General features: G+C 39.3%; 1 protein-coding gene across 1 annotated transcript in view; it reads left to right on the top strand.

The window, feature by feature from the left end:
* Positions 1-13,741, top strand: part of NEK11 (NIMA related kinase 11) — a 251,083-nt gene that overhangs the window by 37,326 nt on the left and 200,016 nt on the right. Inside the window, exon 3 of the mRNA XM_039242197.1 lies at positions 2,946-3,111. Within this exon, the coding sequence (XP_039098128.1) occupies positions 2,946-3,111 (166 nt within the window). The remainder of the gene's footprint in view (positions 1-2,945; positions 3,112-13,741) is intronic.

The raw sequence follows: 13,741 nt of genomic DNA, 5'->3' as shown, positions 1-13,741 counted from the left end.
ACTTGGGTAACTATATGTAAAATCTCAAGCTCTATTGCACAATAGTTGATGTTTATGAGGAAAAATAAGTATATTTAAGCTTTTTATAGCATTTGTTCCTTCACACCAAGAGATTATTGCAAGTTTGTATAAGGCTTTATATTTTCATGCTTATCCACTGTGGCTTTTACAACTATCTGTTAGTTGGGCACAGCAAATTACTGCAAAGGCACTATGAAGATGTCATCGAGCTCTGCCGGCTGCTTGGTAATATTCACAAGTTGCAGAAAAACATAGCTGCGGGATGTCGTTTGAAGCTCCCTTTACCCTACTTACAGTCTGGATGCCACTCTTAACAACACGAGGTCATTTTTAACCAAATCCTTGATGGAACAGTCTTCTTATAGAAAATAGTATGCAAGCATTTCTCTAGAACCCACTTCATTACCAAGTAGGGGCCTGAGAAAGTGTTCCTTACCTAACAACATCAATGGGACAGCTCCATTAGGGGAAGGGAACCAAATGCTCCAACTTTCTAAATTGCAGTCCTCATTAAAGACCCCTGTAAGTGGCAGGGCAGAGCCTGTGAGGCCCCTTGTGCAGGGCCCTTCTTTCTAATGCAGCCAGTGCCTACTGGGGTTGTGTTTTAGGGGTTCACAATGGGAAGACCATGGAAAACATTTAAGATGAATAAAGTGTTATAAATGACTCAAGTTTTAGGAAAATTGATTTCCAAATAATGGCCATCTTGAAACAGATGGTTCTCCTTGTGAGATTTTGGAGAATGGAAACTTAACAACAGCTTTATTGGTCAAGAAAAATGCTAAATGTCATCCAACACTCAATATGGATCAGTGAGATAAGGACACTTTCTAAGTTTTCCTACATGGTGTCTCAGCTTTTAGGACAGATTGTCTAACCTGGAATTTTTATGAAATATTCGCCACTGAGGAATGGAAGGGGCAAAAACTACACAATACAGTGTTGACTGCAATGTGAAAACTTCTAGGCCCTGCGTCTGAGTGAAGACACAGGCTTTGTCTCTGGTATTGCCTGAAGAAACATCTTCTACAGTGAAACAACCAGGGGGATGTCTTATTTGAATCAATGAAAAATTTATACTATAGTCACATTTTTAAGAATGATAGGAGCTCTCCTATCCATTGTGATTGGGGCTGGTACTTGGGTAAACAGAGGAAACAATTTTTAAATGAAATGACATAATGAAAATGTTTATATCAATGTAAAACATATCATTGCACATTTTCTCCAATTTTTTGATGCACAGACAATATCTAATGTTTTCTGATTAGAGGTCCTTCATCTTTGTCGCATAAACTACATCCATAGTATGTTAAGTTTTCCAGGTTTACCTTCTTGAGAATGGAATGCAGTTTAGCAGCATGAATTCAGAATACTTGATTTTTTACAGTTTTAAGCCAACTATTTAGCCCTCTCTTGTCAACTGCTTTTTCAACTGTAATTCTTTTTTGTTACTTGTCACTGTCAAGTTTTTTGGTAAGCATTCGACTTAGTTTTCCTCACAAAGATAACACTCATACTCATCCTTCATCAGTTTGTCATATTTAAGTCACAAATTTACAGCAGTAAGCACAATTGCTGTCAACAATTTTGGGAATAAACACAATGACTTGGGTAAGCACACATCTTAGCTGGAAGGGCAGGAGTTAATGGGTGTGCCAGAGAACACCTGCTGGGCGCCTGCTGGGCACACCCACTACCAGTGGGAAAGGCTGCTATCAGCATCTGTTAGAAAGGGCTGGGGAACTTGTGGGGATGAGCACTGGGTGTTACATGGAAACCAACTTGACAATAAACTATTTAAAAAAAGAAAAAGAAGAAAGGGCTGGGGAGCTCTGCTTAATATATGAGATGGTTGAAGGGCCTTTAATGAAGACTATTCCTACTATAAATATATTTCCATTAATATGCATAGGCTGTAACTCTTAAAGAATATCTTTGCAAAATGTTTTCTAGCTTGGGTTCTGCAAAACTTCTTAATGAATAGCTAATGTTTACTTATAATCAGCAGACTCTGTCTCACATGTAATTGGTGCCCTAAAGTGCTTTTCCCTGGCAATCTAGTTTACACTCCGTACTGTAATTGGTTTGTTCATCAGACTATTTTTTTCTTAGATGGGAAGAGATAGTGTTTTGGTCCACTCCTCATTGAATTATCACAGTTTAAAATGAATGATTTGGAGATTTAATGAGCTCTTGTTCCATTTATACATGCTTGAGACCCTAAATACTTCTATCAATGTTTTTAGGGTTTTTTTTCTCCTAAATACTGAGAGCAATAGAGTATGCTATGCCAAGAATAGTTTGAAAAAGAAAGTAAATAGATAACAGCCCTATTGATATTAAGTTGATGGATTTGGAAAAGTTTAGAGCTGAGATAGAAGCATGTGTGTATGTGTAAGAGGCAGAGAAAGACATTGGCAAAGAAAGACAGAGTTAGATGTATATATATATATGAGAGAAAAAGCGAGACAGAGACAAAGAGAGACAAAGAAACAGAGGTAAATACCAAGATAGGAATAGAGAGAAATAGAAAATCAGAGGAAAACAGATAAGGTTAGAGTGAAAACATACAGAGACAGATGGAAGCAGAGAAACCATGTGAAAGACAAAGGGAAACCAAGACATACAGAGACCAAGGAAGAGCCGCCTCAGCAAGTTGGTTAAGATTAGTCAGTCTCTGCCCAGTTTGACCACAACCGTAGCGCCACAGGTGTGTCAGTGATCAGGCTAGGCAAGCAGGCCCTGGGGACCAGTAGGAGACACAGTGTCATAACAGACAATACCAAACCTGTGATTGGGTCACAGCCTGGGCGTTAACTAGGTGGCCCCAAACCACTTGTTCATATCTATTACTCTTTTCAATCTAAATGTACTAAATTTTGTTTGTTTGTGTTTTTTGTTTTGTTTTGTTTTGGCTGTAGAAAGGTACTGAAGGAAATCTCTGTTGGAGAACTCAATCCAAATGAGACTGTGCAGGCCAGTTTGGAGGCCCAGCTCCTTTCCAAGCTGGACCACCCAGCTATTGTCAAGTTCCATGCAAGCTTTGTGGAGCAAGATAATTTCTGCATTATCACAGAGTACTGCGAGGTGAGACTCTCCTTTTTTGGAATTCTCAGTAAAAACCTGTTTCACAGTAAATAGCGCTCTGTAAAGGGACTTCTCATGAGTTCAGGTATAAGTTCACAAGCTGTTGGGTAGGGGAATGGGTTAAATAGGTGATGGGAATTAAGGATGTTGTGATGAGCACCTGATGTTTTATGGAAGCGTTGAATCACTATATTGTATACCTGAAACTAATATTACACTGTGATGCTAACTAAGTGGAATTTTGAATAAAAACTGGAAAGAAAAGAACCCCACAAGCTGGACTATAAAGACCTGGGATATCGCGTCTTGCAGCAGAGAATGATAATCTCTAGGTAACTGACAAACTCACTTCTAATGAAGGAGTATTTGCTGCAGAAGAATGCTTCTTGGGGATGTATTTTAGAGAGAGTCACCCAAACCTTTTACAGTGGTCCATTGGACAGACCATTTCAATGCCATAATGGAGTCTCACATGGAGCAGAGGTCCATCTCTTGAGTTTTCAGTTCTAGGCTTATTCCTCATTTTTCTCAATGGAAATTTGGAAACGGAAATATGACTCATTTTTCTCATGGAAATATTCCTTCATATTTATAAATTTGTGATTAATGGCTTCAGATATTTTCAGTTTTCCCTGCCACTGCATATTCTCTGCAAGTAATAGCTGTGCATTTTATGAGCCCCAACTGACTATGAAGCTGCTTGGAAAGGTAGCAGAGGGAGAAAGTACCAAGGTGTGTTTCTAATATGAATCTGTATGTTTGTTGCTGACGGGCTAGGTAGAGGGGAATTAAAAGGGTAGAGTCAGGCAGAGAATATGTAAAGATAACCTTGCTCAAAAAGTATCTCCCAGAACATTCTGGGAGGTAGTCTTAGGCAAATGCACTTTGGGAGAATTTGGTGCTATTTATACTTAGAGTGAATTTAGGCAGTTCATCACTGGGATGTTGCTGGGGCCTGAATGAAAAGATGCTGGGGAGAAAGAAGATGATCTTTAGAATGGACAGCAGGTCTGTTTGGGTCAGAAACTTTGGACAACCAGAGGGTGCTGTGTGTTTGAGAAGCAGAAAAGAAAAGCAAGAGGAGATGAAGGTTGGAAGGAATAGGGATAGCAACAAAAGCCAACCTTATCTGCTTTCCACATCACTGGCATATTAACCAATATGAAGTAAAAAACCCAACTAAAATACCTGCACGTTTGAGATATTCCAAGTGACAGCTGTAACCTGCAGGTCAGCCTCCTTGGCTCAGCTTTGCCAGGTGTTTCCTCATCCATTGTCTGCTTGGAGGAAAGTAAGGGACGAGAAGGGGCGGGGAGAGAACCAGGGAGTTTGGATGTCCACTTCTTCATCAGTGGACTGTGAAGAAAAGCAAATGATAGTTGTGCAGGGCAGTGACAGTGCACAGCTACTCAGGTGTGTATGTCATGGATCCGAGCAAACTGCAGATATTACCATATGCAGTTACAATATGATCAATCTGCTATAGTTAAATCATTTTCCTCCTTTACCCTTCAGTTAACCAACTGTTTTATTTGGGAAACAACTAACTCCTACTGCTTATGATTGTTACTGCTACCTCTGCTGCTGCTTTTAGCACACTGGATTTTCCAAAGATTCCTTCCTGGTCTTAACAATATTTTTCACTGTAGTTATTATTGTGCAATAGAACTTCCTGTGATAATGTAAATGTTCTATATTTGTGCTGTCCAATGCAGTAGTCAGTAGTCACACATGACTTTTCAGCACTTGACAAAGGGTGGCTAGTGTGATTGAGGAACAAGATGTTAAATTTTGTTTAATTTAATTTTATTTTTCTTAAATAGTTTATTGTCAAGTTGGTTTCCATATAACACCCAGTGCTCATCCCAACAAGTGAACTACTCCATGCCCATCACCCCCCTTCCCCTCCCCCACAGCCCCATCAGACCTCAGTTTGTCCTCAGCATTCAAGAGTCTCTCATGGTTTGCCTCCCTCCCTCTCCCCAACTATGTTTTTCCCCTTCTTCTCCCCCATGGTCCTCCGTTAAGTTCCTATGATTGCTAGGTCATAGGGGAGTTCTATTGTTAATTTTTTTTTCCTTTAGTCAATACGTGTAATTTATTTATTTTATTTTATTTTTTTACAAATAGTTTATTGTCAAATTAGTTTCCACATAACACTCAGTGCTCATCCCCACAAGTGTCCTCCTCTATGCCCATCCCCCCCTCCCCCCCACATCCATCAGTCCTCAGTTTTTGTCAGCATTCAAGAGTCTCTCATGGTTTGCCTCTCTCCCTTTCCCCCACCATTTCCGCCCTTCTTCTCCCCCTTGTTCCTCCGTCAAGTTCCTCCTAATCCTCCTATACGTGCAAACATATGATATTTGTCCTTCTCTGCCTGACTTATTTCGCTCAGCATAACACCCTCAAGGTCCATCCATGTTGCTACACATGGCCAGATTTCATTGTTTCTCATTGCCATGTAGTATTCCATGGTATAGATAAACCACATCTTCTTGATCCATTCATCTGTTGATGGACACTTAGGCTCTTTCCATGTTTTAGCTATTGTGGAGAGTGCTGCTATGAACATTGGGGTACATGTGCTCCTATGCCTCAGCATTTCTGTATCCCTTGGGTAAATTCCTAGCAGTGCTATTGCTGGGTCATAAGGGAGTTCTATTGTTAGTTTCCTGAGGAACCTCCACACTGTTTTCCAGAGGGGCTGTACCAGTTTACATTCCCACCAACAGTGTAGGAGGGTGCCCGTTTCTCCACATCCTCGCCAGCATCTAGAGTTCTCTGATTTGCTCATTTTAGCCACTCTGACTGGCGTGAGGTGGTATCTCAGTGTGGTTTTGATTTGTATTTCCCTGATGAGGAGGGATGCTGAGCATCGTTTCATGTGTCTGTTGGCCATCTGGATGTCCTCTTTGGAGAAGTGTCTGTTCATGTCTTCTGCCCATTTCTTCACTGGGTTGTTTGTTTTTCGGGCGTGTAGTTTGGTGAGTTCCTTATAGATTCTGGATATTAACCCTTTATCTGATATGTCATTTGCAACTATCTTTTCCCATTCCGTTGGTTGCCTATTAATTTTCTGGGTTGTTTCCTTGGCTGTGCAGAAGCTTTTAATCTTGATGAGGTCCCAACAGTTTATTTTTGCTCTTGATTCCCTTGCTTTTGGGGATGTGTCAAGTAAGAAGTTGCTGCGGTGGAGGTCAAGGAGGTTGTTTCCTGCTTTCTCCTCTAGGGTGTTGATAGTTTCCTGTCTCACGTTCAGGTCCTTTATCCATTTTGAGTTGATTTTTGTGCATGGTGTGAGAAAATGATCTAGTTTCATTCTTCTGCATGTTGCTGTCCAGTTCTCCCAACACCATCTGTTAAAAAGGCTGTCTTTTTTCCATTGGATATTCTTTCCTGCTTTGTCAAAGATCAGTTGGCTGTATACTTTTGGGTCCACTTCTGAGTTCTCAATTCTGTTCCATTGGTCTATGTGTCTGTTTTTGTGCCAATACCATACTGTCTTGAGGATGACAGCTTTGTAGTAGAGGCTGAAGTCTGGGATGGTGATACCTCCCGTTTTGGTTTTATTTTTCAGTATTACTTTGGCTATTCGGGGTCTTTTGTGGTTCCATACAAATTTTTGGATAGTTTGTTCTAGTTTTGAGAAGTATGCTGGTGCAATTTTGATTGGAATTGCATTGAATGTGTAGAGTGCTTTAGGTAGTAATGACATCTTAACTATATTTATTCTTCCTATCCATGAGCATGGAATGTTTTTCCATTTCTTTGTGTCTTCTTCAATTTCCTTCATAAGTTTTCTATAGTTTTCATCATACAGATCTCTTGTATCCTTGGTTAGGTTTATTCCGAGGTATTTTATGGTTTTTTGTGCAATTGTGAATGGGATCAGTTTCTTGATTTCTCTTTCTGTTGCTTCATTATTGGTGTATAAAAATGCAACCGATTTCTGTACGTTGATTTTGTACCCTGCAACTTGGCTGAATTCTTGGATCAGTTCTAGTAGGCTTCTGGTGGAGTCTGTCGGGTTTTCTATGTAGAGTATCATGTCATCTGCGAAGAGTGAAAGTTTGACTTCCTCTTTGCCAATTCTGATGCCTTTGATTTCCTTTTGTTGTCTGATGGCTGATGCTAGGACTTCCAGCACTATGTTAAACAACAGTGGTGAGAGTGGACATCCCTGTCGTGTTCCTGATCTCAGGGGGAAAGCTCTCAGTTTTTCCCCGTTGAGGATGATGTTAGCTGAAGGCTTCTCATAGATGGCTTTGATGATGTTTAAGTAGGTTCCTTCTATCCCAACTTTCTCGAGAGTCTTTATTAAGAAGGGATGCTGTATTTTGTCAAATGCTTTTTCTGCATCTATTGACAGGATCATATGGTTTTTATCTTTTCTTTTATTGATATGATGTATCACATTGATTGATTTGCGAATGTTGAACCAGCCCTGTAACCCAGGAATGAATCCCACTTGATCTTGGTGGATGATTCTTTTGATATGCTGCTGGATTCGATTTGCAAGGATCTTGTTGAGAATTTTTGCATCCGTATTCATCAAGGATATTGGCCTGTAGTTCTCTTTTTTTGCTGGATCTCTGTCTGGCTTGGGAATCAGAGTGATGCTGGCTTCATAAAATGAGTCCGGGAGTTTTCCTTCGATTTCTATTTTTTGGAATAGCTTGAGAAGAATTGGGATTAATTCTGTTTTAAATGTCTGGTAGAATGCCCCAGGGAAGCCATCAGGTCCAGGGCTCTTATTTGTTGGGAGATTTTTGATCACTGATTCAATTTCTTCACTCGTTATGGGTCTGTTCAGGTTTTCTATTTCTTCCCGTGTGAATTTTGGTAGTGAGTGTGTGTTTAGGAATGTGTCCATTTCTTCTAAGTTGTCCAATTTGTTGGCATATAATTTTTCATAGTATTCCCTGATAATTGCTTGTATTTCTGAGGGGTTGGTTGTAATAAGTCCATTTTCATTCATAATTTTGTCTATTTGGGTGCTCTCTCTTTTCTTTTTGATAAGTCTAGCTAGAGGTTTGTCAATTTTGTTTACTTTTTCAAAAAACCAATTCTTGGTTTCATTGATCTGTTCAATTCTATTGTTAATTTTTTGAGGAGCCTCCACACTGTTTTCCAGAGGGACCGCACCAGTTTGCATTCCCACCAACAGTGTAAGAGGGTGCCCGTTTCTCCACATCCTCACCAGCATCTAGATTTGTATCCTCTGATTTGCTCATTTTAGCCACTCTGACTGGCGTGAGGTGGTATCTCAGTGTGGTTTTGATTTCTATTTCCCTGATGAGGAGGGATGCTGAGCATCTTTCATGTGTCTGTTGGCCATCTGGATGTCCTCTTTGGAGAAGTGTCTGTTCATATCTTTTGCCTATTTCTTCACTGGGTTGTTTGTTTTTCAGGTGTGGAGTTTGGTGAGTTCCTTATAGATTTTGGATACTGTCCCTTTATCTGATATGTCATTTGCAACTATCTTTTCCCGTTCTGTCAGTTGCCTATTAGTTTTGTGATTGTTTCCTTTGCTGTGCAGAAGCTTTTAATCTTGATGAGGTCCCAATAGTTCATTTTTGCTCTTGATTCCCTTGCCTTTGGGGAGGTATCAAGTAAGAAATTGCTGTGGTTGAGGTCAAGCAAGTTGTTTCCTGCCTTCTCCTCTAGGCTTTTAATGGTTTCCTGTCTCACGATCAGGTCCTTTATCCATTTTGAGTTTATTTTTGTGTATGGTGTGAGAAAATAATCTTGTTTCATTCTTCTGCATGTTGCTGTCCTGTTCTCTGTTAAAGAGGCTGTCTTTTTTTTGATTGGATACTCTTTCCTGCTTTGTCAAAGATTACTTGGCCATCCATTTTTGAGTCCAACTCTGAGTTCTCTATTCTATTCCATTGGTCTATGTGTCTGTTTTTGTGCCAATACCATACTGTCTTGATGATGACAGCTTTGTAGTAGAGGCTAAGGTCTGGGATTGTGATGCCTTCTGTTTTGGTTTTCTTCCTCAATATTACTTTGGCCATGTGGGGTCTTTTGTGGTTCCATACAAATTTGAGGATAGTTTGTTCTAGTTTTGAGAAGAATACTGGTGCAATTTTGATTGGGATTGCGTTGAATGTGTAGATTGCTTTGGGTAGTAAATGACATTTCAACTATATTAATTCTTCCAATCCATGAGCATGGAATGTTTTTCCATTTCTTTGTGTCTTCTTCAATTTCCTTCATAAGTTTTCTAAAGTTTTTATCATATATATCTTTTATATCTTTGGTTAGGTTTATTCCTGGGTATTTTATGTTTTTGTCTGTGTGTGTGTGTGTGCAATTGTGAATGGGATCAGTTTCTTGATTTCTCTTTCTGTTGCTTCATTATTGGTGTATAAAAATGCAACCAATTTCTGTATGTTGCTTTTATACCCTGCAACTTTGCTGAATTCATAGATAAGTCCTAGTAGACTTCTGGTGGAATCCATCAGGTTTTCTATGTAGAGTATCATGTCATCTGCGAAAAGTGAAAGTTTGGCTTCTTCTTTGCCAATCCTGTAGCCTTTTATTTCCTTTTGTTGCCTGATTGCTGATGCTAGGACTTCCAGCACTATGTTAAACAGCAGTGGTGAGAGTGGACATCCCTGTCTTGTTCCTGATCTCAGGGGGAAAGCTCTCAGTTTTTCTCCATTGAGAATGATGTTAGCTGAGAGCTTCTCATGGATGGCTTTTATGATGTTTAAGTTAAGTTCTTTCTATCCCGACTTTCTCAAGGGTCTTCTTTAAGAAGGGATGCTGTATTTTGTGAAATGCTTGTTCTGCATGTATCGACAGGGTCATATGGTTTTTATCTTTTCTTTTGTTAATGTGATCTATCACATGGATTGATTTGTAAATATTGAACCAGAGCTGTAACCCAGGAATGAATCCCACTTGATCATGGTGGATAATTCTTTTTATGTGCTGTTGAGTTTGATTTGCACATATCTTGTTGAGGATTTTTGCATCTGTATTCATCAAGGCTATTGGCCTGTAGTTCTCTTTTTTTGCTGGGTTTCTGTCTGGTTTGGGAATCAAAGTGATGTGGGCTTCGTAGAATGAGTCTGAAAGTTTTCCTTCGATTTCTATGTTTTGGAATAGCTTGAGAAAAATGGGTATAAATTCTGTTTTAAATGTCTGGTAGAATTCCCCAGGGAAGCCATCTGGCCCAGGGCTCTTATTTGTTGGGAGATTTTTGGTAACTGATTCAATTTCTTCACTAGTTATGAGTCTGTTCAGATTTTCTATCTCTTCCTGTGTGACTTTTGGTAGTGAGTGTGTGTTTAGGAATTTTTCCATTTTTTCTAAATTGTCCAGTTTGTTGGCATATAATTTTTCATAATATTCCCTGATAATTGCTTGTATTTCTGAGTGGTTAGTTGTAATAAGTCCATTTTCATTCATGATTTTGTCTATTTAGGTCCTCTGTCTTTTCTTTTTGAGAAGCCTGGGTAGAGGTTTGTTGATTTTGCTTATTTTTTCAAAAAACCAACTCTTGGTTTCATTGATCTGTTCAACTGTTTTTTTGGATTCTGTATTGTTTATTTCTGCCCTGATTTTTATTATTTCTCTTCTCCTACTGGGTTAGAGGTACTCTTGTTGCTCTCCTTCTAGTTCCTTTAGGTGAGCTGTTAGATTTTGTACTCGTGTTTTTTCTAATTTCTTGAAATAGGCCTGAAGTGCAATATACTTTTCTCTCAGGACTGCCTTTGCCACACCCCATAGAGTTTGGGTTGTTGTATTTTCATTTGTTTCCATATATTTTTTAACTTCTCTAATTGCCTGATTGGCCCATTCATTCTTTAGTAGGGTGTTCTTTAACCTCCATGTTTTTGGAGGTTTTCTAGACTTCTTCCTGTGATTGATTTCAAGTTTCACAGCATTGTGATCTGAAAGTGTGCATGGTATGGTCTCAATTCTTTTATATTTATTGAGGGCTGCTTTATGTCTCAGTATGTGATCTATCTTGGAGAATGTGCCATGCGCACTTGAGAAGGAAGTTAATTCCATGGCCTCAGTATGTAGAGTTCTAAATATATCTGTCAAATCCATCTGGTACAATGTGTCATTCAAGTCCATTGTTTCTTTAGTGATTTTCTGTCTAGTTGATCTGTCCTTTGCTGTAAGTGGAGTATTAAAGTCCCATGCTATTAGCACATTCTTATCCATAAAATTGTTTCTGTTTGTGATTAATTGTTCTTTGTATTTAAGTGCTCCCATATTTGGTGTGTAGACATTTATGATTGTTAGCTTTTCCTGATGGATAGACCCTGTAATTATTATATAATGCCCTTCTTCATCCCTTATTACTGTCTTTACTTTAAAGTCCAGTTTGTCTGACATAAGTATAGCTATTCCAACTTTCTTTTGACTTCCAGTAGCATGATAGATATTTTTCCATCCCCTTACTTTAAACCTGAAGGTGTCCTCAGGTCTAAAATGAGTTTCTTGTAGACAGCATATATATGGATTTTTTTAAAAAAATCTATTCTGCTACCCTGTGTCTTGATTGGAGCATTTAGTTCATTTACATTCAGTGTTATTGTTGAAAAATATGGGTTTGGAGTCATTGTGTTCTTTGTAGGATTCATGCTTGTGGTGGTGTCTCTGGTACCTTGCATTCCTTGCAACATTTCCCTCATAGAGTCCCCCTCAGGATTTCTTGTAGGGCTGGTTTAGTGGTGATGAGTTCTTTCAATTTTTGTTTATTTGGGAAGTCTTTTATATTTCATTCTATTCTGAATGACAGGCTTGCTGGATAGAGGATTCTTGGCTGCATATTTTTTCTGTTCATCACATTGAAGATCTCCTGCCATTCCTTTCTGGCCTGCCAAGTTTCAGTAGATAGGTCTGTAATCACTCTGATAGGTTTCCCTTTGTATATTAGGGCCCTTTTATCCCTAGCTGCTTTCAGAATTCTCTCATTGTCCTTGTATTTTGCCAGTTTCACTATGATATGTTGTGCAGAAGATTGATTCAAGTTACGTCTAAGGGGAGTTCTCTGTGCCTGTTGGATTTTAATGTCTGTTTCCTTCCCCAGATCAGGGAAGTTCTCTGCTATAATTTGTTCAAGGACTCCTTCAGCGCATTTCCCTCTTTCTTCCTCTTCTGGAATTCCTATGTTACAGATATTCTTCCGTTTGTATCACTCAGCCCTCGAACTCTCCTTTCATGTTCCTGGATCAGTTTCTCTCTTTTTCTCGGCTTCCTCTTTTCTTTAATTATGTCTTCTAAGTCACCGATTCTCCTCTTTGCCTCTTCAATTTGTGCATTGGATGCCTCCATTTTATTATGCATCTCATTTATAGCATTTTTTAATTCATCACGACTATTTTTAAGCTCCATAGTCTTTGTAGTAATAGTTTCTCTGATGTCTTCCTTGCTTTTTCAAGCCCAACAATTAATTTTATGACGATTGTTCTAAATTCTTGTTCAGTTGTGTTGCTCATATCTGTATTGAGCAGTTCTTTAGCTGTCATTTCTTCCTGGAATTTCTTTAGAGGAGAATTCTTCCATTTCATCATTTTGGCTAGCTTTCTGTCTCTTGACAGTTTTAAAAGCTTGTTATGTACTCTGCACCTGCGAGTACTGCTGTATTAAAGAAGGCTCTTTGACTGTCCAGGGCCTGTCCATTCAGGAAGTGTTCTTTGAATGGCGTGTCTTGGTCTCTCTTGTTGAGACTTTGGTTATTTTATTTCCCTACTCGTAGTGGTATTTGGGACACTCCACCATGTGTGCCTTGGCTTGTTTCTTGAGGTAGCCCGGAAAAGAAAACAGACAGAAAACACACAGGGAACAAAGGCACATAAGCGCACAGACAAATCCAACAAGCATGCAAACTGAAAGAGAAATAGAAGAAAAAAGAAGGGAAAAAAAGAGGACGGAGGAAAAACTAATAATAAAAATAAAAATAAAAAAATAAGAAAGGAAAAGAAAAAAGAAAAACCTCAAAAGACAAAGGACAGTCTAAAAGTATAAAACCAGAATTCCCAGCTACAAATAGAGAGCCGGATATATATAGTGCTGATGGAAGAGCATATAGAAAGAGAGAAATGATAGGGTGGGGAGGAAGCCAAATTGGAAGAGAAATGACCAGGGAGAGAGACTAAGAGGCTTAATTCAGAGAGAGAAAGAGGAGAATATGGTGAGAGGCGAGGAGATAGAAACAGAGATAATGTTACTCAGAGAAATTATATTGTCTGATTACTCCAAAGAGAGAGAGATAGAAAGGTAGTGGTGGAGGTGTAGAATATACATCTAGAATGGATTAAATGTGACTGTTTAAGCAAACCAGGGACCAGAGTGCCCGGTCCAGCAGAGGGGAGGGATACGAATGAGACAAGAGAAAATATATCTGGATAGAAAGAATTGATCTAGAATTAATTATGGTAGTGCATCCATGTTGGTCTTGTCCTGGGCTCTGGTTAAAAAAAAAAAAATGGCAGCTCTCCAGTGAGGATGGGCGTGGTTTGGTGTAGGCGGGTCTGAGCCTCCACTGCTGCTGAGGCTGCTCCTTGAGGTCCCACCTTGGTAGTTGTAGGGAGAAAAATGGAGGCGCCCCAGTTCCCTCTTGAACCAAGCATTGCAACTCACTCTTTTGGATCTGATCTCC

This window comes from Hyaena hyaena, unplaced genomic scaffold (assembly GCF_003009895.1).
Source record: "Hyaena hyaena isolate Hyena2069 unplaced genomic scaffold, ASM300989v1 scaffold_210, whole genome shotgun sequence".
Lineage (NCBI taxonomy): Eukaryota > Metazoa > Chordata > Mammalia > Carnivora > Hyaenidae > Hyaena > Hyaena hyaena.
The sequence above is the reverse complement of the archived record's forward strand: the minus strand, read 5'-3'. Positions and strand labels throughout refer to the sequence as shown.